Source organism: Scyliorhinus canicula, chromosome 11 (genome assembly GCF_902713615.1).
Source record: "Scyliorhinus canicula chromosome 11, sScyCan1.1, whole genome shotgun sequence".
NCBI classification, from domain to species: Eukaryota; Metazoa; Chordata; class Chondrichthyes; order Carcharhiniformes; family Scyliorhinidae; genus Scyliorhinus; species Scyliorhinus canicula.
The window spans coordinates 163,745,545-163,769,908 of record NC_052156.1 but is presented as its reverse complement, the minus strand read 5'-3'; the positions used below and the strand labels follow the sequence as shown (position 1 = coordinate 163,769,908).

Genomic DNA, 24,364 nt, shown 5'->3' with positions numbered 1-24,364 from the left:
TGGATTGACAATCGGCCTGGTGATTATGTTAACACTAACAAAAGTGTTATTTTCTGGCATAAATACCTTGATTTTTGAACAGCATCGGCCTAACAATTGTCTGATGCTTAAACAACAATATAATAAAGGCATCAATGAATCTAATTACTCAAAGTCTTGAGTTAGGCAGCAGATATTCAATTGTTATATCAGGAAATAAACATGCTAAAACTGATGGAGTAAATTAACGTCTGGAAACGTCTAATTGTAGCATCAAGATATTAAAATGTGGATTTGCTTAGTGGCATGATGCAGGGACACGATGAGCCTATATCAAAGCATCTGCAAGATGTGAACATTTAAATGTTCACAGCTTGGAACAGCCGATGAGCTTCACTCTGGAGTTTAAGGTTGAGCAAAATGAGGGCAGCACGGTGGCGCAGTGGGTTAGACCTGCTCCCTCATGGCGCCGAGGTCCCAGGTTCGATCCTGGCTCTGGATTACTCTCTGTGAAGTTTGCACATTCTCCCCGTGTTTGCGAGGTTTTGCCCCCACAACCCAAAGATGTGCAGGGTAGGTAGATTGACCACGCTAAACTGCCCCTTAATTGAAAAAACTGAATTGGGTACTCTGAATTTAAAAAAAAAAAGTTTGAGCACAATGAGTATTTCACAAATGTAGTAGTCACGAAAGTATACCAGATGGAATCACGGCCTGACGAGTATGATTTTTAAAAATTCTTTTGACGAACCAGAAATCATGGAATGCACAGGGTGTCGGATCGACTGGAAGAAAGGAAAAAATAACACTGAAAACCATTGAACCGAAGCATAAGGGTCAGGGTACTCATAAAATAGTTACGAAAACTACCAAATGACTCTTCAATTTCTTCATTCCTGAAGGTCTAGAGCATGGAGTGTTTGATGAAAGTTCTGCAGCAAGACTTGCTGCTGACTTTGGAATTGGCCGCCTCTTGCATGAACACACAACTCCATATGAATGTCATGCTTTATAGGGTGGGGCTGAAGTACATGGCTGATAGTGCAGGGGGTGGGTTGGATGGTGCAGGGGTGAGATTGATAGTGCAGAGGGAGGAGCTGACAGCAGGGGGTGGGGCCGAGTCACATGGTTGACACTGCAGGGGTGGGGCTAAGGTTCGTGATTGGGCAGTGCAGGGCGAGGTTGACTGATGTGGGGTGCAGGGGGCAGTTTGACAGCACGTGGGGCAGAGCTGAAAATGCAGGGATGGGTCTGACCATGCAGGGGTGGGCTGAAAATGCAAGAGTGGTCGGTTAAGTTCCAGCTCTTGCATCCCACCCTTGAGCTGAGAGCCCCCACATTGCTGTGAGTCTGGAGTCTTGTGTTGGATAGGCCAGGTGAGGATGGCAGATTTCCTTCCTGAATGGACATTAATGAACCAGGTGGGTTTTAACAACAATTGATATTGCTTTCATGGTCAACATTACTGAGGCGAGCTTTCAATTCTAGATTTGTTCATTTAATTCAAATTCCACCAGCTGCCTTGGTGAGATTGCCCTTGAGAAGGTGGTGGTGAGCTGCCTTCTTGAACCGCTGCAGTCCATGTGGTGTAGGTACACCCAGTGTGCTGTGAGTGAGGGAGTTCCAGGATTTTGACCCGGTGAAGGAACGGTGATATATTTCCAAGTCAGGATGATGAATGACTTGATTTCTAGATGGTGCTGTTTTCATGTGTTAGCTGCACTTGTTGGTGGAGGGTGTGCATCATTCAAGGCTGCTTTCATTTGGATGGTGCTGAGCTTCTTCAATGTTGTTGGAGCTCCACTCAACTAGGTGAGTGTAGAGTATTCCATCACACTCCTGATGTGTTCATTGTGGATTTGGGGAGTCCGGAAATGGGCTACTCACCGCAGGATTCCTAGCCTCTAACCTGCTCTTATAACCACATTATTTAGATGGCTAGTCCAATTCAGTTTCTGGTCAATGGTAACCCCCAGGAAGTTGAGAGTAGGGAATTCAGCATTGTTAATGTCTTTGAGTGTCATAGGGAGATGGTTACATTCTCTCCTGTTGGAGATGGCCATTGCCTGCCACTTGTGGGGCACCAATATGATTTGCCACTTGCCAGCCAAAGCCTGGATATTGTCCAGGTCTTGCTGCATTTGGATAGGGACTGCTTTGGTAACTGAGGAGTCTTGAATGTTACTGAACCCCACTTATCTTAGAATGGAACGTTATTGATGAAGAAGCTAAAAATAGTTGGTCGGAGGGCACTAGCCTGAGGAATTCAGCAAAGTTTTCCTGGGAGTGAGATGATTGATCGCCAACCACCATAACCATCTTCCATTGTGCCTGGTATGACTCCAACCTCCAGAGTGCCAAGAAGCTGGGATAAAATGAAGATTGAAGATGAAATAAGGATTTTGTTGCTCTGAAAGCTTTAGTGTGCAGATTAGCCCAGTAACAAGATGAATAGATAGTTTAAGGGAAGTGGCCAACAACTGGATATCCCATTGAGTTCAAAAGGAAATATCAGAATGAATGTTGCACTTACCTGCTAAAAGAGGGAAGCTCATGTAAGAAGTGCTAGTAAGAGGGACTAAGCCAAGTTGTTCAGATAAGGCAAGATCAAAAGAAATAAACAATATATTAGTGGCAGGGTTGGTCCTGTCGTGACAAAAGCTAACAGGTTAAAAAGATCACAGCCACACCAAACACGGAGCTAAGTTCAAGTGCCGGAATGTGGCGACTGGGATCTTTTCACAGTAACTAGCCTACTTGTGACAATAAGTTATTATTATTATTAAGTTCCCTTCCAAAGCAAACTTTTGCCTGGAGACTGCTGTTTAAACCCTAGCTGTTTGCTACTCTAAACCAGAGAAATCTTCTCAAAAAGGTACAGGTCATGTGTGGTAATTATTGCTGGATTTGGCTCAATGTTAAAATCTATGGGATGTTGTTTTGGGGAGGTGTATTCTTAGAATTTAGGAAAGAAATTTGGAACAGCTCAAGTGTAATTTTTGTTCTATATTGTTGTCTTTCTGGTTGTGTTTTAATCATAATGATCTTTATTAGTATCACAAGTAGGCTTACATTGTAATGAAGTTACTGTGAAAAGCCCCTAGTCGCCACATTCCGGGCGCCTGTTCGAGTACACAGAGGGAGAATTCAGAATGTCCAATTCACCCAACAGCACGTCTTTCGGGACTTGTGGGAGGAAACCGGAGCACCCGGAGGAAACCCACACGGACACGGGGAGAACGCACAGACAGTGACCCAAGCCGGGATTCGAACCCGGGTCCCTGGCGTTGTGAAGCAACAGTGCTAACCACTGTGCTACCGTGCTGCTTTTTTACTTGAATGATTGCAAGAAGACTGGAACCCATCTCACTGGGGTTTTCATCTCTTTCGTCGCATTATACAAATGGTAAAATAAACAGTTGAGAACCGGCGTTCGAAGTTTCTCTTCAGGTGCTTGGAATATCTTTGCAATTAATATCAGCGGGGTTCTTAACAGGAGGGGTTATTCCCGATTCCCATGACTCCAGTTTTGCTGGGGCTCCTTAATGCCATACTTTAAGCAGAATTGTTTAGACCTTGCAAGTGAAAGGAACACTCTCTCCTGCTTGCTGTTGTGAAAGAACTGCTCTATTGTTCTGAAAGCATGTAAAGTTGCCATAGTCCCAGATGAACATAAGCTGCTTTCCCCCTTTGAGGGGGTAGAGCTGACTGGTGGTGATTTAAAGTGAGGATCACCCACACCACAGGTGAGGGGCAAGGTTGAGATGGCAGGGTCTTCATGGGAAATGAACACGTGCTATTGGCTTCACTGTGCATCACAAACCAGATGTCCTGTCAACTGAGCTAAACCGGCCCCGGGTTCCGAAAGCAGTGAGTGCCTGGCACATTCTTTGCTGTGACCCTGAAATAATACTGAGTCTGCAGAGAAAGTAGATAACCTCGGATAAGGGATGGTGAGAGAGTGGGGCAAGGTAGGAAGTGGGATCTGGTTAAAGGGGTAGTAGATAGTCAGTTACATTTTCTCTCTGGTTACCGTACACAATAAAAGGTTATTTGTGTTTTAAAGTTACAAACCTGGTGACTGTAGCTTATTTGGGCTCAACCAAGGATCTTGGGTATTTGAAATAAAATCTAATTTCACCTGTGTTGCGACTCCGGGGCAAGTGGGGCTGGAATTGACCGCGCAATAGCCCAGGCTGCCGTGACAGTATGGTTTCCAAAGGCTGCGCCCAGGAGTCGTGGATCATCATGTCTCACAAGTTGGCAGAACTAGTACCAAAGGGATGAGTTTCTGATCCCTGAAGTCATTATGTGAGGACAATCGCCAAACATTGGGAAAACGCAAGTTAATTATTCCCAACACTTGACCTTCAGTAAACTCTGGTTGCTCCAAGGTTCAATTTGCACAGACCAGGACCTGCCCATTAAACTGGCTATGCCTCTCCAGGTCGAAATCGTGAGTTTCCACTGGATAGAAAAAAACTCTTCAAAGCAGCTTCCATTTCCATGGGCTCACAGGCACCAACAGACAAGATTTATCATATCAAAAAAATATTTCATAAAGAAAAGGACCAGTGTAGACTGATGGAAGCAGTAAACGATTCGGTGTCTTTCTTTTGGAACAAGTAATTGTTGGCGATTTAAAATCTGGTTCCTCCGGTGGAGGAATGCACACTTATTAAAAATGCTTTTTAACCAATAAACCCATTTTCATTTTTATTAGTGAAACTGCAGCAATTTATTGCACTTAAAATGTGCTTTTTAAAAATAAATTTAGAGTATCCAATTATTTTTTTCTCCAATGAAGGGGCAATTTAGCGTGGCCAATCCACCTCGCCTGCACATCTTTGGGTTGTGGGGGTGAGACCCACGCAAACACGGGGAGAATGTGCAAGCTGCACACGGACAGTGACCCGGACTGCACTTAAAATATTACGGGGAAAAAACATTTACATTCCAATGCACGCCTCGATTGCACTGGTTCATAAATGAAATGAAATGAAAATCGCTTATTGTCACAAGTAGGCTTCAAATTAAGTTACTGTGAAAACTCGTCGCCACATTCCAACACCTGTTCAGGGATGCAGCAGGCTGATACAGGAATCGAACTGTGCTGCTGGCCTGCCTTGGTCTGCTTTCAAAGCCAGCGATTTAGCCCTGTGCTAAATAGCCCCTGCTGTTTAGGTAACTTGTTTGATTATACAAATAATTTTTGGCAACAATTCGAACTGTAACTTAACCAGTAGATTTATGGATGCAAATTCCACAATGTGTGCAAAGCAGCAACTCTACCCACTGTTGTTCTTATAGTTAGTAGCTCTCCGTCCGTTTAACGCCTCCCCGAACAGGCGCCGGAAAGTGACGACTAGGGGCTTTTCACGGTCACTTCATTGAAGCCTACTTTTGATAATGAGCTATTACGTTTATGTTTAACCATGGTGGCTGGCTGTGCGTTTTACCACAGATGCATCAAATCTGGCAATTCCAGAGTGTCCAAATTACTTTGCAAAGAAAAAATAAAGGACAAACACACAAGGGGATCAGTGTGGGGGAATTTAATGTGATCCAATTTCAGCATTAAGCATTTGCAGGATTTCAAACGTACATTATTGGTCTCTGCGGAAGAAGATTCCCTTGACTCACAACAACCTCATCAATATACTACAACCGCAAGGCTACTGGGGAAAGGCTGTGGTGTGGCACTGGCCGAGAGGATCATCGGGAGCTAGCACAGGCATGATGGGCTGATTAGCCTCTTTCTGTTCTGAAGCCGCTCGATGATTCAAGGACCACGATCACTTTTTAATCTCCCACAGCAACCGATACTTCCCTCCGGACCAGTGCTTGTACCCCTCTCTATGTTTCAGCCATTACATTTCTTATTACCCTCTCTCCCCACTTACAATCATCTCCCAAATTAAACTAGCCTTTCGATTTTGGCGGGGTTTGTTAAGGGCAGGCAGTTGGTGCACAATATAAGGCGATTAAACGTGATCATGATGCCCCCGGAAGGTAGGGAGGTGGAGGTAGTGGTCACAATGGATGCCGAGAAGGTTTTTGATCAGGTAGAATGGGAATATCTGTGGGAGGTACTGGGATGGTTCAGATTTGGGCGGGGCTTTATTGACTGGGTCAGGTTGCTGTATCAGGCTCCTGTGGCAAGTGTACGGACGAATAGGACAACATCGGACTATTTTAGACTGCACGGGGGACGAGACAGGGATGCCCCCTCTCCCCACTGTTGTTTGCGCTAGCTATAGAGCTGTTGCCAATTGCTCTGAGAGCCTCAAGGGGCTGGAAGGGGCTAGTCCAGGGGTGGGGTGGAGTATTGAGTCTCGCTCTATGCAGACGACCTACTTCTGTATGTATCGGACCCAATAGAGGGGATGGAAGAAATCATGTTTCATGGGGAATTTGGCCGGTTTTCGGGGTATAAGCTAAATATGGGGAAAAGAGATGTTTGCGATGCAGGCGAGGGGACAGGAGAGGCGATTGGGGGAGCTGCCGTTTAGGTTAGTAGGGGGAAGCTTTAGGTACCTCGGCATTCAAGTGGCGCGGGAATGGGAGCGGCTGCATAAATTAAATCTGGCTCAGCTAGTAGACCAAATGATGGACAATTTTCGGAGATGGGATGCGCTTCCGTTGTCACTGGCTGGGAGGGTGCAGACAGTGAAGATGACGGTCCTCCCGAGATTCCTGTTCGTGTTTCAATGTCTTCCCATCTTTTTTCCATGGTCCTTTTTTAACCGGGTCAACAAAGTGATCTCTGGCTTTGTTCGGGCGGCAAGACCCCGCGGGTAAGGAAGGTAATGCTTGTGCAGAGTCGGGGAGAGGGTGGGCTGGCGCTGCCAAATTTTAGTAATTATTACTGGGCGGTGAATACAGCCATGATCAGGAAGTGGGTGGTGGGGGAGGGGTCGGCGTGGGAGCGTATGGAGGCAGCTTCAAGCAAGGGCACCAGTCTGGGGGCGTTGGTAACTGCGCCTCTGCCGTTCCCGCCGGCACGGTACTCCACCAGCCCCGTGGTGGTGGCGGCCCTGAGAGTCTGGGGGCAATGGAGGAGACATGTGGGAGCCGAGGGAGCATCGGTCTGGTCCCCAATCTGTAATAATCACCGGTTTGCCCCGGGAAGTATGGATGGGGGGTTCCGGATATGGCGGACAGCTGGGATTGAGAGGATGGGGGATATGTGTATAGAGGGGAGCTTTCCGAGTATGAGGGCGCTGGAGGAGAAATTTGGGTTGGCGAGGGGAAACAAATTCAGGTATCTGCAGGTGTGGGACATCCTACGTAAACAGGTGTCAACCTTCCCGCTCCTATGGCTAAGGGAGATTCAGGACAGGATAGTTTCCAAAGGGTGGGTAGGAGAAGGGAGCGTCTCGGACATTTACAAGGAACTTATGGGGTCAGAGGAGACGCAGACTGAGGAGCTGAAGCGCAAGTGGGAGGAGGAGCTGGAGGGAGAGTTAGAGAATGGTCTAGGTGTGGACGCGTTGAGTAGAGTCACCGCGTCCACAACATGTGCCAGGCTCAGCCTGATACAATTCAAGGTCGTTCACCGGGCTCCCATGACAGTGGCCCGGATGAGCAGATTCTTTGGGGTGGAAGACAGGTGTGCAAAATGTGCAGGAGGACCAGCGAACCATGGCCACATGTTCTGGGCATGTCCGAAGCTTCGGGGATTTTGACAGGGGTTTGCAGATGTCATGTCCACCGTGTTAAGAACAAGGGTGACGCTGAGTCCAGAGGTGGCGATTTTCAGGGTGTCGGAAGATCCAGGAATCCAGGAGGAGAGAGAGGCAGACGTTCTGGCCTTTGCTTCCCTGGTAGCCCGGAGACGGATACTATTAGCTTGGAGGGACTCAAAGCCTCCGAAGTCAGAGACTTGGCTATCGAACATGGCTAGCTTTATCTGTTTGGAGAAAATCAAGTTCACCTTGAGAATGATATAGATATAGACATAGAATTTACAGTGCAGAAGGAGGCCATTCGGCCCATCGGGTCTGCACCGGCTCTTGGAAGAGCACCCTACCCAAGGTCAACGCCTCCACCCTATCCCCACAACCCAGTAACCCCACCTAACACTAAGGGTAATTTTGGACACTAAGGGCAATTTAGCAAGCCGGAATCGAACCTGGGACCCTGGAGCTGTGAAGCAATTATGCTATCCACAATGATACCGTGCTGCTCACTGTTCGGGTTCACCCGGAGTTGGCAACCGTTTGTCGACTTCTTCATGGAAAATTAATCGTCAGCAGAAGGGGGGGGGGGGTTAGTTTAGCTTCGAGTAGGGGGTTAATAAAGGAGGGGCCTGTAAGGGAGGGAGACGGTTTTTGCACTATTACATAGAATTTACAGTGCAGGAGGCGGCCATTCGGCCCATCGAGTCTGCACCGGCTCTTGGAAAGAGCACCCTACCCAAGGTCAACACCTCCACCCTATCCCCATAACTCAGTAACCCCACCCAACACTAAGGGCAATTTTGGACACTAAGGGCAATTTATCATGACCAATCCACCTAACCTGCACATCTTTGGACTGTGGGAGGAAACCGGAGCACCCGGACGAAGCCCACGCAGACACGGGGAGAACATGCAGACTCCGAACAGACAGTGACCCAAGCCGGAATCGAACCTGGGACCCTGGAGCTGTGAAGCAATTATGCTATCCACAATGATACCGTGCTGCTCACTGTTCGGGTTCACCCGGAGTTGGCAACCGTTTGTCGACTTCTTCATGGAAAATTAATCGTTAGCAGAAGGGGGGGGGGGTTAGTTTAGCTTCGAGTAGGGGGTTAATAAAGGTGGGGCCTGTAAGGGAGGGAGACGGTTTTTGCACTATTACATAGAATTTACAGTGCAGAAGGAGGCCATTCGGCCCATCGAGTCTGCACCGGCTCTTGGAAAGAGCACCCTACCCAAGGTCAACACCTCCACCCTATCCCCATAACTCAGTAACCCCACCTAACACTAAGGGTAATTTTGGACACTAAGGGCAATTTATCATGACCAATCCACCTAACCTGCACATCTTTGGACTGTGGGAGGAAACCGGAGCACCCGGACGAAGCCCACGCACACACGGGGAGAACATGCAGACTCTGCACAGACAGTGGCCCAAGCCGGGAATCGAACCTGGGACCCTGGAGCTGTGCAGCGATTGTGCTATCCACAATGCTACCATGCTGCCCCAATGTTTATAGTTTCATGTATATTGTTTATTGTGTTGTAATATCAAAAAATACCTCAATAAAATGTTTATTAAAAAAAAATGAAATTGTTGTACTGCTGTAAACAAGTGTTGGGACATCAGCTTGGAGGCAAACAAAGGATTAATAAATTCATTCATAACAAGATTCGGACCCCTGCAGACAGAGACAACTGGACTGTTGCAGCCTGTATTCTCCTGCAGCAGAGTCGGTGATCCTAGAAACTCTTTTATTAATTTTCTTGAAATCTTACAATATGACAAAAGCATTTGCACTCACTCCATTTAAACAGGAAGTGGTCTGCACTGAGAAAGTGGGGACTGAACTTGCCCGGACGTAAATAATGAGCATTCCCTACTAAGTGAGCAGTTCCATCAACAGCGACCATTCCAGATAGAATCCTCCATGTAAAAAGGAGGAGGCTGGTGGTGGGATACACATTAAATATTTAGATTTGATAGAAAAAAGTAAACAATTTGTTAAGAACAACTGTTACAATCTTTACTTTGTTAAACTTGACTCCACATTTTTGTCCATCGATAAAAGTAACTAAACCCACAAGGAGACAAGAGAACATCGAATATATTGAGGTTACTTGTCATTTACATCATTTCACAATTGCGAACAGCAGAAACACGGCGTCATTGCAACACCCAAACTTAACAAAGAAGCTGACTGTGAATTACAACAGCATCACATTTTGTTCGAAATAAGATTTTACAGACAGATTCTCCCCCCTCCCTGTTATAATTTAATTATCACCAATCTAATAAAGGGACAGTAACAGAGATTACTGTTAACGGACTAGCAACCAGAGGCCTGGACCAATGATTTGGTGACTACCTGCTACAGTAACTGTGGAATTTAAACTGAGTTAATGAAATAAATCTTAAATTTAAAAACTCCTCAGAAGCCATGACTTGTCCAGCAGCAATAGCTAGTCTGCAGATAAACAAACTTGCTTTTGTTGAGTACTTGAGAATATGTATATAATATGCCCAAGGTATTTGCTTACAAAAGTCCAGTTCATTTTTCAGACCTAGCTGTCAAGTAACTCAGGGTTTTAATTCTTATTCTAACTACACTAGGTTGGAATACTTTCCATGATTTGAGCTAAATCAAAGTCATTTTGAAAAAAAATAAAATAGGAGTAATATTTGATCTTGGAAAACAGTGTTTCTCAATGGAAACCTCTCAACTGTATCAAAATGTTGGAGGTCCTCTCGAGGAGTCAGGCACAGTGAAGTGCACCCAGGCTTTTCCAAATTCCTTTTAGGAGAAAGTTCTGGCGAGAATGTCTTGGTTTTGTTCCTGATGCAAAGTCCCGATTGCAACTGCAGGTGCTGGAAGAGATGGTCTGCTGACCAATTTCAACTACAGACAAATGATAAAAATTAGAGGGAGTTACTTTTTTGCAGAAGGAATTAGGAACAGCAAGTGGTAATGTTTTTTTTAAATAATTTTTATTGAATTTTTCAAAATACAAACATTTTAACCCCCCCTACATTCACATTTAAATTATAACAAAACAAAGTCAAACCCCCCTACTTAACAAGAAAAAGAAAAAAAAAAGGCCCCCCCCCCCCCCCCCCCCCCGCCGGCGAACCGACAGTCAGACCAACTTATCATTTCTAGCAGCGTCCTCGGGCAGGCCTTGCCCGTGCCACCACCGCTACCGTACTTCCTTCGTCTTTGTCCCCCCCCCCCCCCCCCCCCTCCTCCCCCCTCCCTCCCGCCCTCCCCTCCCCTCCCGGGTTGCTGCTGTCACGGCCTCAGTTTCTATCTCTGATCCAAGAGGTCTAGGAAGGGTTGCCATCGCCTGGAAAACCCCTGCACCGACCCTCTCAGGGCGAATTTGATCCTTTCCAATTGGATGAAGTTTGCCATGTCGTTTAACCAGGTGTTAACACTCGGAGGCCTTTCGTCCCTCCACTGAATCAAGATCCTCCTCCGAGCCACCAAGGACGCAAAGGCTAATATTCCAGCCTCCCTCGCCTCCTGTACCCCCGGTTCCACCCCAACCCCGAAGATCGCAAGTCCCCATCCTGGCTTGACCCTGGACCCCACCACTCTCGACACCGTCCCTGCCACCCCCTTCCAGAACTCCTCCAGTGCCGGACATGCCCAAAACATATGTGCATGATTCGCAGGGCTTCCCGAACATCTAATACACCTGTCTTCACCCCCGAAAAAACCGACTCATCCTTGTCCCCGTCATGTGGGCTCTATGCAGTACCTTAAATTGAATGAGACTTAGTCTCGCACATGACGACGACGAGTTGACCCTCTCCAGGGCGTCTGCCCATGTCCCGTCCTCTATCTGTTCCCCCAGCTCTAACTCCCACTTATCTTTCAGCTCCTCTACTGGTACCTCCTCCACCTCCTGCATAATCTTATAGATGTCCGAGATCTTCCCCTCCCCGACCCAGACCCCTGATAGCACCCTATCACTCACCCCCGTCGGGGAGCGCGGGGAACCCCGTTACCTGTCGTCTGGCAAATGCCTTCACTTGGAGGTACCTGAACGTGTTCCCCGGGGGGAGCCCAAATTTCTCCTCCAGCTCTCCCAGGCTCGCAAACCTCCCCTCTATAAACAAGTCCCTCAGTTGTCTAATACCCGCCCTCTGCCAGCTCTGGAATCCCCCTCCTGTGTTTCCCGGCGCAAATCTGTGGTTCCCTCTTAGTGGTGCCCCTATCAGACCTCCCACTTCCCCCCTGTGTCGCCTCCACTGCCCCCAGATCTTGAGGGTGGCCGCCACCACCGGGCTCGTGGTATACCTCGTGGGAGGGAGCGGCCATGGTGCCGTTACCAGTGCCCCTAAGCTTATGTTGCCGCAGGACGCCCTCTCCATGCGCTTCCAGGCTGCCCCCTCCCCTTCCATCATCCACTTTCGTACCATCGATGTATTTGCCGCCCAGTAATATCCTGAAAGGTTGGGTAACGCCAGCCCTCCACTATCCCTACTCCGCTCCAAAAAGACCCTTCTAACTCTCGGGGTGCCATGTGCCCACACATACCCCATGATACTACTCGTTACCTTCTTGAAAAAGGCCCTGGGGAGGAAGATGGGCAGACACTGGAACAAAAACAAGAACCTCGGGAGGACCGTCATTTTAACTGACTGCACCCTCCCTGCCAGTGACAGCGGCACCATGTCCCACCTCTTAAACTCCTCCTCCATCTGTTCCACCAGTCTGGAAAAGTTCAACTTGTGGAGGGTCCCCCAGTTCTTTGCCACCTGCACCCCCAAATACCTAAAACTTTTAACTGCTCTTTTGAAGGGGAGCCTCCCAATTCCCTCCCCTTGGTCTCCCGGGTGTATTACAAAGACCTCACTTTTCCCCAGATTTAACTTATATCCCGAAAAGTCCCCGAACTCCGCTAGTATCCCCATTACCTCCGGCATTCCCCCCTCCGGGTCTGCCACATACAACAACAAATCATCCGCATAGAGCGAGACCCGATGTTCCTCCCCTCCCCTTGTCAGTCCTCTCCACACCCCTGAACCCCTCAGTGCCATCGCCAACGGCTCAATCGCTAATGCAAAGAGTAAGGGAGATAGGGGACATCCCTGCCTAGTACCTCGATGGAGCCCAAAATATTCTGACCTCCTCCCGTTTGTTACCACACTTGCCATCGGAGCTGAATAGAGCAGTTTTACCCACTTGATAAATCCCTCCCCAAACCCAAACCTTTCCAACGTCTCCCACAAGTATTCCCACTCCACCCTGTCAAATGCCTTCTCCGCGTCCAGCGCTACCACTATCTCCGCCTCCCCTTCCACTGCTGGATCATAATCACATTTAACAATCTCCGGACATTTGTGTTAAGTTGGCGTCCCTTCACAAACCCCGTCTGGTCTTCATGGACTACCCCTGGCACACAGTCCTCTATCCTGGTTGCCAGGGCCTTTGCTAACAGCTTGGCGTCAACATTCAGGAGGGAGATGGGCCTGTAGGACCCGCACTGGACCGGGTCCTTGTCCCGCTTCAAAATCAAGGAGATCAGGGCCTGCGACATTGTTGGGGGCAGTACCCCCCCCTCGCGCGCCTCATTGAAGGCTCGCACCAGCACTGGACCCACCAAGTCCACAAATTTCCTGTAAAACTCCACCGGGAACCCATCCGGCCCCGGCGCCTTCCCCGCCTGCATCTGGCCTATCCCTTTAATTAGCTCCTGCAGCTCTATCGGCGCCCCCAACCCTTCCACCAGCTCCTCCTGTACCTTTGGGAACCCCAATTTGTCGAGAAAGTTCTTCATTCCCCCTCTCCTCTTCGGCGGTTCAGACCTATACAATTCCCTATAGAAGTCCCTAAAGACCCTATTCACCTCTTGCCCCTTCTGCACTACGTCCCCACCCCTCTCTCTCACTCCCCCAATCTCTCTGGCTGCATCTCGCTTACGAAGCTGGTGTGCCAGCATCCTGCTCGCCTTTTCCCCGTACTCATACGCCGCACCCTGCGCCCTTCTCCACTGCATTTCCGCCTTCCTAGTGGTCAGTAGGTCGAACCTGGCCTGCAAGCTACGCCGCTCCCTTAATAGCCCCTCCTCTGGCGCCGCCGCATATTTCCTATCTACTTCTAGGAGCTCCCCCACCAGCCTCTCCCTTTCCTGCCTCTCCTTCCTCTCTCTGTGTGCCCTTATGGAGATCAGCTCTCCTCTAATCACTGCTTTCAAGGCCTCCCAGACCGTCCCCACCTGCACCTCACCTGTGTCATTCGTACCCAGATAGTTCTCAATGCCCGTTCTCACCCTTCTGCACACCTCTTCGTCCGCCAACAGCCCTACATCCAGGCGCCACAACGGGCGTTGGTCCCGCGCCTCCCCCATGTCCACGTCCACCCAATGTGGTGCATGGTCCGATATCGCAATGGCCGAGTACTCCGTGTCCTGCACTCTCGGTATCAGCCCCCTGTTCAATACGAAAAAATCGATCCTAGAGTACACTCTGTGGACGTGGGAGAAAAAAGAATACTCCCTCGCCCTAGGCCTACTAAATCTCCATGGGTCTACCCCTCCCATCTGCTCCATGAACCCCCTTAACACCTTTGCCGCTGCCGGCCTCCTATTCGTCCTGGAACTCGATCTATCCAGCCCAGGGTCTAACACCGTATTAAAGTCCCCTCCCATGATCAGGCCCCCTGCCTCCAGTCCCGGGATGAGGCCCAGCAGGCGCCTCATAAAACCCGCGTCGTCCCAGTTCGGGGCATACACATTTACCAGTACCACATTCTCTCCCTGCAGCCTACCCCTCACCATCACGTACCTGCCCTCCTTGTCTGCCACCACCTCTGCCGCCACAAACGACACCCTCTTTCCCACCAAAATCGCCACCCCCCGGTTCTTGATATCCAAGCCTGAGTGGAACACCTGTCCCACCCACCCCCTTCTCAGGCGGACCTGATCTGCTACCCTCAAATGAGTCTCCTGCAGCATTGCTACATCAGCCTTCAGTCCCTTCAGGTGTGAGAAGACCCTTGATCTTTTGACCGGCCCATTCAGCCCCCTTACGTTCCACGTGATCAATCGGGTCGCAGAGCGACCCGTCCCTACTCCCTGTCGATTAGCCATGTCTTGTCCCTTGCTCGCCCCGGGTCATCCCTTCTTTTCTGACCCGCTTCCCATAGCGATGGCCCCCCCCCCCCCCCCCCCCCCCCCCGGTTCTCCCCTTCTCGTCCCTGGTCTTTCCAGCAGCAACCCGGTGTCCACCCCCAGCCCCCCCCCCCCCCCCCCCCCCCCCCCCCCCCCCCCGGCTAGGACCCCTCCTAGCCGTGATGTACCCCACATCGTACTCCCGAGAGTCAGCTGGTCTCCGCTGACCCGGCTGCTCCTGCCACATTCCGACTCCTCCCGGTTCACCCCATCTGCGCCCGTGAAAGATCCCCTTAAAACCCCCGAGAAAGACCCGCATAATCAACCCGCTCCCCCCCGTCCCGTCTCCCCAACTTAACGATATAAATACAAATACCCAATGGCAACTAAATACATAAATACTTAACTACATACTTAAATAACAAAATAATTAACTAACTATCAACTAACAGTGTGCCCAACCATCACCCTCCATCAAACAGTATAAATAACCGCAGATAACCATAACCCGAAAAGAAAAAAAGAACAAAAAACCCCCCAAGCACCCAAAGAAAAAGGGTAAGAGGGGTAAATAACTAAGGGAAATTGGAAACGGGAAAAAACACCCCATAAGAAGCCAACGACCCACAATAGAAATTTCAACAGTACAAATATACAGAAACACCCAACAACTCGAAACCTTCAAAATATTCAGAAAAGTCAACCGTTCGAGAAAAAACACCCCAAACAATCCACAAAACTGTTACCCAGTTCCGACCTGGCCTGAAAAAGAAAAGGGCCACTTGCTCAATCAAGAGTCCCCCGGCGGCTACGACCGCCGGTGCTCCCAGGTTTTAGTTCGTGTCCAACTTTTCCTCTTGTACAAAGGTCCAGGCCTCCTCTGGGGACTCGAAATAATGATGTTGGTCCTTGTAGGTGACCCACAAGCGCGCCGGTTGCAGCATTCCAAATTTGATCTTTTTCGCGTGTAGCACCGCCTTTGTCCGGTTGTACCGGGCCCGCCGCTTTGCCACCTCCGCACTCCAGTCCTGGTACACCCTTACCGTCGAGTTCTGCCACTTGCTGCTTTTCTCCCTTTTAGCCCACCTCAGGACTTTCTCTCGATCACTTAGCCGCTGGAACCGCACCAGCACCGCCCTCGGGGGCTCGTTTGCCCTAGGCCTCCTGGCCATGACCCGGTATGCCTCTTCCAATTCCAGGGGCGCCGGACCGGCCCCTTCCCCCATCAGGGAGCTCAACATCTCCGCCACATATCCCGGGAGATCCGACCCCTCCAGGCCTTCTTCCAGGCCCAGGATCCTCAAATTTTTCCTCCTCATCCGAGTGTCCAGCTCCTCGAAGCGGCTCTGCCACTTCATGTGGAGTGCCTCGTGCACCTCCACCTTTGCCCCGATGACTGTGGCCTCCTCCTCCCTCGCGGTCATCTCCTGCTGCAGATCTTTAATCGACGCCTCTTGGATCGCCTGGGCTCCCACCAACCTGGTGGCCGTCGCGTTCATGGACTCTAAGAGTTCCACTTTCATCTCCGTGAAAAAACGGAGGAGAGCGGCCTGCTGCTCCTCCGCCCATTTCTTCCACTCCTCCGATACACCGCCGGCCGCCATTTTGATTTTCTTCCCCCGCTTTTTTTGGGGAGCTGCTGCCGTTTTTCTTGCCGCTCCACTCCGGGTACCGACCATAAAATCGGTCTAGTTCTCCTCAGGGGACCTTCCCCCACCGGGATTCGTTTTTTCAGCGCCGTTGGGGCCCTCCAATTGGCCCAAAAACACCTTTGTTGCAGGAGCTTCCAAATGTGCGGCTTAGCTAGTCATAGCCGCAACCGGAAGTCGGTAATGTTAACAAACACTTATTGTAGGAAAATGACCAAGTGGACAGGCCTATAAAAATGGTAGTAAGTTTAAGTGGATAAGATAGTGGCTGCATATAAACTATATCAAACAATTGACCATCACTAGCAACCAAATATTTTGGTTTGATAATTGTGTCAAGATTGAAGTCATTCTTTTTCAGCCCTGACGTGGAAGAAAAATATGGATTATCTATATTTTTAAGATCATCGGCCCTTAATAAAAGTCTCCCCGTTGACCTCCACTTGTTCCCATCAATATTGTGCTCCCCTTTATAGACACTTCCAGATGTGTACAGAGAACACTTAGTTATATAATTCACTGTTTTCATTACCTGACCTGACCCCAGTTTTCCCACTGCTTATCGTTTGTTATAATCATGGATGAACCAGAATTTATTCTCACTTAACAACGGCAGGACTAAATCCACTGTATACAAAAACTGAATACTGCGGATGTTGAAAATCTGAAATAAAAACAGAAAATGCTCAGCTTCTGTGGCGAAGGGAAAGAGGGTTAAGTGGGTGGATTTTGCCACAGGCATTGGAACCCTCAACGGCCTGACCAAATGGATCCCCCCCCCCCCCCCCCCCCCCCCCCCCCCCGCTACCTGGAAGTGCACCCACCAGCTCAATCTTCCCCGGGATGCTTCCTAATTGCCCGCTTTTCTGCTCACCGTCCTGTTAGGGGCAATGGGCAGGTTCTAAATGAGAGCTCCAACAGGGGAGATCAGCACTGCTGGGGCAGGGCAGGAGCCTGCGACCTCCTGCAGCCCATTTGCCAGCACATACGCACAGCTTTAGTGCCCATTTTGAATTCTGCTCGTCCTTAGCACCTCTTCCGCTGTCAGAGCTCTCAGCCAGCCACCTTAGCCCCGAACAAAAGCTTAGCCTCAAACTTTCCACCCTGTCACCTTGCTGTTAGTCACCCAACATTTACCTTTTACTGCTCAGCATTAATTTTTGAGGTTATTAAAAGGAATTCAGGTTGCAGATGAAGGAGAACCTCATTCTTCCCACAGATGATCAGATCATGGACTATACCTCAACCACTTAATCTTCAGCATGAGTACTCCAAGTAAGGCCACTCAGTTCAAGGGCAATTAGGGATGGGCAATAAATGCTGGCAATAAATTGCCAGTGATGCCCAAATGATGGAATAAAACATTTTTGAAAAGTTAACAAGTAAATGTATCCTTATTCATACATCTTCACTGCCCAATCCAATTGCTCAGTCCTTCAAAGACATCCCTTCTCCAAACCCTTCATAAGGCTACTTGAACATCTGGATTCGCTGTTGTTTACACTGTGCTGCAACATGGCTATTAATGCTGACCAAGGTGACTATGCAAATTTGATTAGGAAACTGCTCAGTAGGTCCATTCCTACAATATAATAGTGACTGCACCTTGTAAAGTATTCCACTGGCTGGAAAGAACTTTAAGACCTCCTGAGTTTGGGAAGGACACTTTATAAATGCAAGTTTGGTTTCTTTATAAGTAGCATGCCAACGATACGTAATTGGGTTCACATCCGCGTTAATAACGTTTCAAGACTGTCGCTCCAACAAGACTCTAAAACATCACATTTTGATCATGAGAACTTTGAACATTTGATCATTATTTGGATGTATGGTAGCTTACCTTGCATGCTAACTGTTTTTCAAACCTGGGGGATACATAAAACCACGGGCCCATGTTCTGTGGTTCCTCTTGACTCCATATAAAGTCTGAAAAACGATCATCTAATTTAGTATTCATGGCATCTAAAGACTGCTGTCAAAGCAGTTTTGTTTGCTAACATGTGTACTTAAAAGTAAAATTACACATTAAATGCTTTGAGATATGATTGTGCTAAGTAAATAAATGTTTTCTTCAGTGCTTCAATACTTTTGACCAATGTGGAACCAATATCCTAGGTTCTAGGATATTGATCCAGCCACAGTGAACGAATGACGGTATATTTCAAAGTCAGGATGGGGAATGACTTGGGAGAAGATCTTGCAGCTGGTGATGTTCATTGGAATCTGCTGCCCTTGTCCTTCTAGATGGCAGTGATCAGGGTTTGGAAGGTGCTGCTTAAGGAGTCTTGGGTGAGTTTCTGAAGTGCAACGTGCAGATGGAACACACACTGCTCCTGTTCATTGGTGGTGGAGGGAGTGCATGTTTGTGAAAGAGGTGCCATTCAAGCGGGAAACTTTATACCGGATGAAGCTGAGTTTCTTGAATGTTGTTGGAGCCGCACTCATCCAGGCAGAGACAAGTATTCCATCACATTCCTGCCTTGTGGCTTGTAGATGAGGACAGGCTTTGGGGAGTCAGGAGGTGAGTTACTCGCCACAAGATTCCTAGCCTCTGACCTGCTCTTGTAGCCACAGTATTTATATGGCTAGTCCAGTTCAGTTTCATGTCAATGGAAAACCCCAGGATATTCATAGTGGGGTAGTTAGCGATGGTAATGTCATTGAATGTCAAGGGGCTATGAATAGATTCTCTCCTATTGGAGATGGTCATTGCCTGGCACTTGTGTGGCATGAATGAAACTTGCCCTTGTCAGCCCACGCCTGGATATTGTCCAGGCCTTGCTGCATTTGGACATGGACTGCTTCAGTATCTGTGGAGTCATGAGTGGTGCTGAACATTGTGACAATCATCAACCGACAACCCACTTCTGACCTTATGAAGATAGGAAGGTAATTGAAAATTGTTGGGCCTAGGACACTCCTTTGAGGAACTCCTGCAGTGATATCGTGGAACTGAGATGATTGACCTCCAACCACCACAACCATCTTCCTTTGTGCCAGGTATGAGACCAACCAGGTACGAGCCACTACCAACCCCCCCCCCCCCCCCCCCCCCCCCAACCCCCTGTCTTGATGTCAAAGGCAGTTGCTCTCCCCTCATCTCTAAAGTTCAGCTCTTTTGTCCACATTTGAACCTAGTCTGTAATGAGGTCAGGAGCAGAGTTAACTTGTAAACTTACAAGTTTTTGGTAATGTGCGAGAACAAACTGCACTTATATAACGCACAAAAGATTGCAAGGTGCTTAGTATAACCAGACACAAATTGTTTTACTGCACAATAGATGTTGCTAATACTCTAAACTGCATTCATAGATTAGTGCAGTTGATCGGGGTTATGTTCCTAGATGGTGGATGCCTTCTCCAGTAATCTCTCAACTCATTGTCAGGATTACATGTCTTCTGGTCAAATTGATGAGGCAATTAAGGCTGTGTCAAGCTCTTCAGTAAAACAACTTGCACTAATAAAAGGTTACATCAACCAAACAAACAGGAGGGACTGAGGTCACACACACAAAGAAACATTTTACTCAAGTTTTCTGAAGGTGTCTGATTAGCAGTACATTTTCAAGGCTCATGAAATGTTTGCTAAGCATGCCTGACCTTTTGCATTTTTATATTTATCCATTTGTTGCTGAAGTGCTTCCAGTGGGAAAGGGCAGAGCTCTTCCACCCTGATGAGTGCTGTATTCCGCCCAGTTTCACCGAGAGATTCTCTGTGTTTAACCAGAGTGTAATAGTGCTTCCCAGAACACACCACCACTCGAGTCACACTAAAATAAATAAGAATTCACAAAAAAAACAATTAAAGGACCATTGTAGGAAGATGGTATTACTGCATTATAAAAATAGACAATAGTCTGTCAAACAAATTATTAATGCATTAAAGGATGACACAAACAAAAATGTTTTCGACAAATACTAGAATTGCTGATGTTCAACAAGTTCAGGATTCTGTAATTGATGTTGGAAACATAAAATATTGATTTTAGTTACGACATCAAACCTTACTTTAAAAAATTTAAATGAAATGAAAATCGCTTATTGTCACAAGTAGGCTTCAATGAAGTTACTGTGTAAAGCCCCTAGTCGCCACATTCCGGCACCTGTTCGGGGAGGCTGGTACGGGAATCGAACCGTGCTGCTGGCCTGCTTGGTCTGCTCTCAAAGCCAGGGCATTAAAATCACAGCGAGTTGCTGTTTGTTATATTTTATTGTTGCCGCAAAGAGAAAAGATATGGAGGTGCCGCCACTCTGGATTCATGTAAAAATATGATGACCAGCAGGAATGATTTCTCCCATACATAATACTCCTGCACCAAGGTTATAGCATTCTGTTCATTAAAGCCGCATTTGTCTGAATTATCAAACAGGAAAACCATGGCTTAATAGAATTCCTAACTGCATCAGAAATTACTTCATGGACAGTGAATTTTCTCTGAGTGTTCATGCATAGTAACGTCCCAAAGGCAGCAGTGGTAGCAGAGGCAAGAACGTTGGAAAGGAAACCCTGATTTCCTAAGAGTTGAACAATACGACGGAGCATTTCACATCCACATGAACAGTCTGAAATCAATTTGATTTGGCATCTCATCTACTGGATCGCACCTAAAACAATGCATTCCATCAAGCAAAAGATTTCTATTTGTATAGATGCCGCACTCAGTTGTGATTTTACAGAGGTAGCTAAGGAACTGGGATCTTTCACATGGACTATAGGACGGTGGACAGGTATCCCAATTTATGGTGCTGACAGACTGGGACTTGATCATGACACCAAAAAGGAGGGATTCAGAAATAATAATAAGCTTTATTAGTGTCACAAGTAGGTTTACAATAACACCGCTATGAAGTTACTGTGAAAAGCCCCTAGTCGCCACACTCCGGCGTCAGTTCGGGTACACAGAGGGAGAATTCAGAATGTCCAATTCACCTAATGAGCATGTCTTTTGGGACTTGTGGGAGGAAACCGGAGCACCCGGAGGAAACCCACTCAGACACGGGGAGAACGTGCAGACTCAACACAGACAGTCACCCAATATGAACAAGAACAAAGAAAATTACAGCGCAGGAACAGGCCCTTCAGCCCTCCCAGCCTGCGCCGATCCAGATACTTTATCTAAACCTGTCGCCTATTTTCCAAGGATCTACTTCCCTCTGTTCCCCGGATATGGAATCCAACCCGGGTGCCTGCCGCTGTGAAGCAATTGTGCTAACCACTCTGCTACCATGCCGCCCATATTGGTGCTCTGGCCATTTTTGTTCGTCAAAAATTGAGAAAAGTTCATATGCTGGCCAACTAGCAGGATTGGAAAAAGGAGAGTGGGTTTTAAAACTATGTAGATTGTAGAAAGGTTAGAGTGTGGTAAGGGGTGAGGAAGTGTGGAGGTCCTGGGAAATAGATTTAGTGGGAAACAGGCGCAATGAGACTTGACTTCAAGTGGCTTTAAAGTCTGGAAGCAGCAAACATAAAATAGTGATGTGTCAGCATTGATCCATAGTTATTATGGGGCAATTCACAGGAATATGCACCTCCGTGAAAATGATGCAAGTCGTGTAACAGATATTAATGTGATGCATTTATATATATATATAGATAGATAGATAGGTGTATACAAGGATACAATTTCATATATTTTGCATTCAAAAGTCTGTGTAATATCTTTAGCCATGTATGTCATTAAATATGAATGACAAAGTAGGAACATTCTGGATATTGCCTTAATAAGTTTTTCTTTTTTAAAAATGTATTTTATTCCAAACATCTTCAACATGATAACACAACTTTAAGATCCAACAGAGTTTACAGTTTGTTCAATTTTCTCCATTTGCTCCCCCCTCAACAAACTGCTGCTCAAATGTAGTCAAAACGCCACCACCCTACCTCGAAGCCCTCCTCCAACCCCTTTTGGGCAAATTTGATTTTCTCCAACCTGGGAAACTCACACAAATCTCCCTACCAATCCGCGACCCCCGGCGGTATAGCCGACTTCCAATTCAAAAGTATCCGTCGCTGGGCCATCAGAGAGGCGAAGGCCACGACATTGGCCCCCTTCCACTCCAGCAGCTCAGGCACCTCCCACACCCCAAAGATCGCCACCACGGGGTCTGACTCCTTCTCAAACATGACAATCCTCGATAGGTTCCTAACACTGCCTCCCAAAAGTTCTACAACTCCTCACACCCCCAAAACATATGGGCATGGTTCGCCGCCCTCCACCCACCCTCCATTACCTCTTGCACCTATCCATTACCTTTGGGAAAAACCCACTTATCCGGGCCCAAGTCATGTGGACCCTGTTCACCACCTTCAATTGAATAAGACTCATCCCTGTGCATGAGGAGGCTGAGTTCACTCGGCGCATTACTTCGCACCAAATCCCCCATCCTATCTCCCTCCCCAACTCTTTCTCCCATTGTCGCTCGATCCTTTTCACTAAGGTCCTGCCCTATTTTCCCAACCATCCATGTTCCCAACCCTACCATGTTCCCCTTCATCTGGGAGCAGCATTTTTTCCAAAAGCGTGTATTCTTGTACCCGAGGGAATGAGGGCAACTCCTTGTACGTAAAGTCCCGCACCTGCCAGAATCTGGTCTGTCCCCCTGTGGTAGCTCGAACCTCTCGCACAGTTCCTCTAGCCCAGCAAACCTGCCCTCCATGGACATGGCAGTGACCCTCACTAGCCCTTCCTCCCTCCATCTCATGTACATCCCATCCATCCTCCTTGGTGCAAACCTCAGGGGCTCCGCCGGCAGCGGAATCCTCCATCCCGGCAGCCGGCCAATGGTGTTTCCCATTGTGGGAACCCCCACACTGCCGGGAAATCCACGGGCGCGAGCGCGCTACCGGCAAAACGGTGGATCCCGCAGATGGAGAATCCAGCCCAAGATCCCAGATTTTTTTTTTAGAAAGAATAAGAGCTCCGTTCCGAAAAGAGAAAAACAATTACGTTTTAGAATCCACCGAAGAGTCCCCGATGACTGGTTTAAAAGTGGTTCCTGGGGCCATCTCATCCAAGCTGGAGACTGCAGCCTTTAGAAAGAAAGAATACCATTTCAGCAAATAATTGCATATTGCATTCGTAATAAGACTAGAACGGGATAGGTCCAAGCCACATGAAAGAACCATTAAAATGATCACATTATTTCTGGACTAAATATGAAATGTGTTACGGTGAAGTATTCACATATTTTCATTGCTTTAATGGCCTGGTGCTGGATGTGAATTTATTTGTTTGTCATAAAGTAACCCTCTCACTGTCTGAATTTCTTTCATATTCAGAAATGGGTATTTTCATCAAAAAGAGAAACAAAGCTACTTTGGAGTAAAAAAAGACTTGAATTTATATAGAACATTTCATGACCAGACATCTTAAAATGTTTTACTGCCAATGAAGTACGCCCAAATCTCTTTTCAAACTACTTATGAAATCAGTTTCCACCAGCTTTTCAGTAAGACTGTTCCAGATCCCAACAACTCCAAGTGATAATATTCTCCTCTCCTCTCTCGGTTTTTCCCCCCAATCATCTTGTATCCATATCCTCCAGTTATTGACTCGCTCACCAAAAGGAATCATTTTCCTCTCGCCGTTTGATCAAACTTCTGATCATCTTGAAGACCTCGACTGTTTCAGCTCTTAAATTTCTCCGTCCCAAGACAAACGGTCCCGACCTTTCCAGCCCCTCCTCCCTGGTAAACCTGCTCTGTGCCCTTTACATCTTTTCCTGAACTACGGAATCTTTCATCTAACACCCACCCTGCACCTGAATACAGAAAGAAATAAGTGGCAGGGATTTCAATTCTTCACCAAGGTCAGTGTCCAAGGGCATAAGCGAGGATGACATTAGGCTCAACCGTGATGACACATCTCATCATCCACTCTATTTGCTACTTGCTCAACTAGAAACCATATCCCGGCAAAGAGTCAATGCTTTCAG

The 24,364-nt window shown here is 47.7% G+C and overlaps 1 protein-coding gene across 1 annotated transcript in view; it reads right to left on the bottom strand.

Annotated features, from left to right (window-relative positions):
- Positions 1–9,662: 9,662 nt before the first annotated feature.
- dhtkd1 (dehydrogenase E1 and transketolase domain containing 1) overlaps positions 9,663–24,364 on the bottom strand; it is a 58,190-nt gene continuing 43,488 nt past the window's right edge. The window contains exons 14-17 of the mRNA XM_038811919.1: positions 23,377–23,459; positions 20,030–20,199; positions 18,270–18,355; positions 9,663–10,561 (exon numbers count right to left, since the gene is read on the bottom strand). Of these exons, the coding sequence (XP_038667847.1) occupies positions 10,460–10,561; positions 18,270–18,355; positions 20,030–20,199; positions 23,377–23,459 (441 nt within the window). The 3' untranslated portion in view covers positions 9,663–10,459. The remainder of the gene's footprint in view (positions 10,562–18,269; positions 18,356–20,029; positions 20,200–23,376; positions 23,460–24,364) is intronic.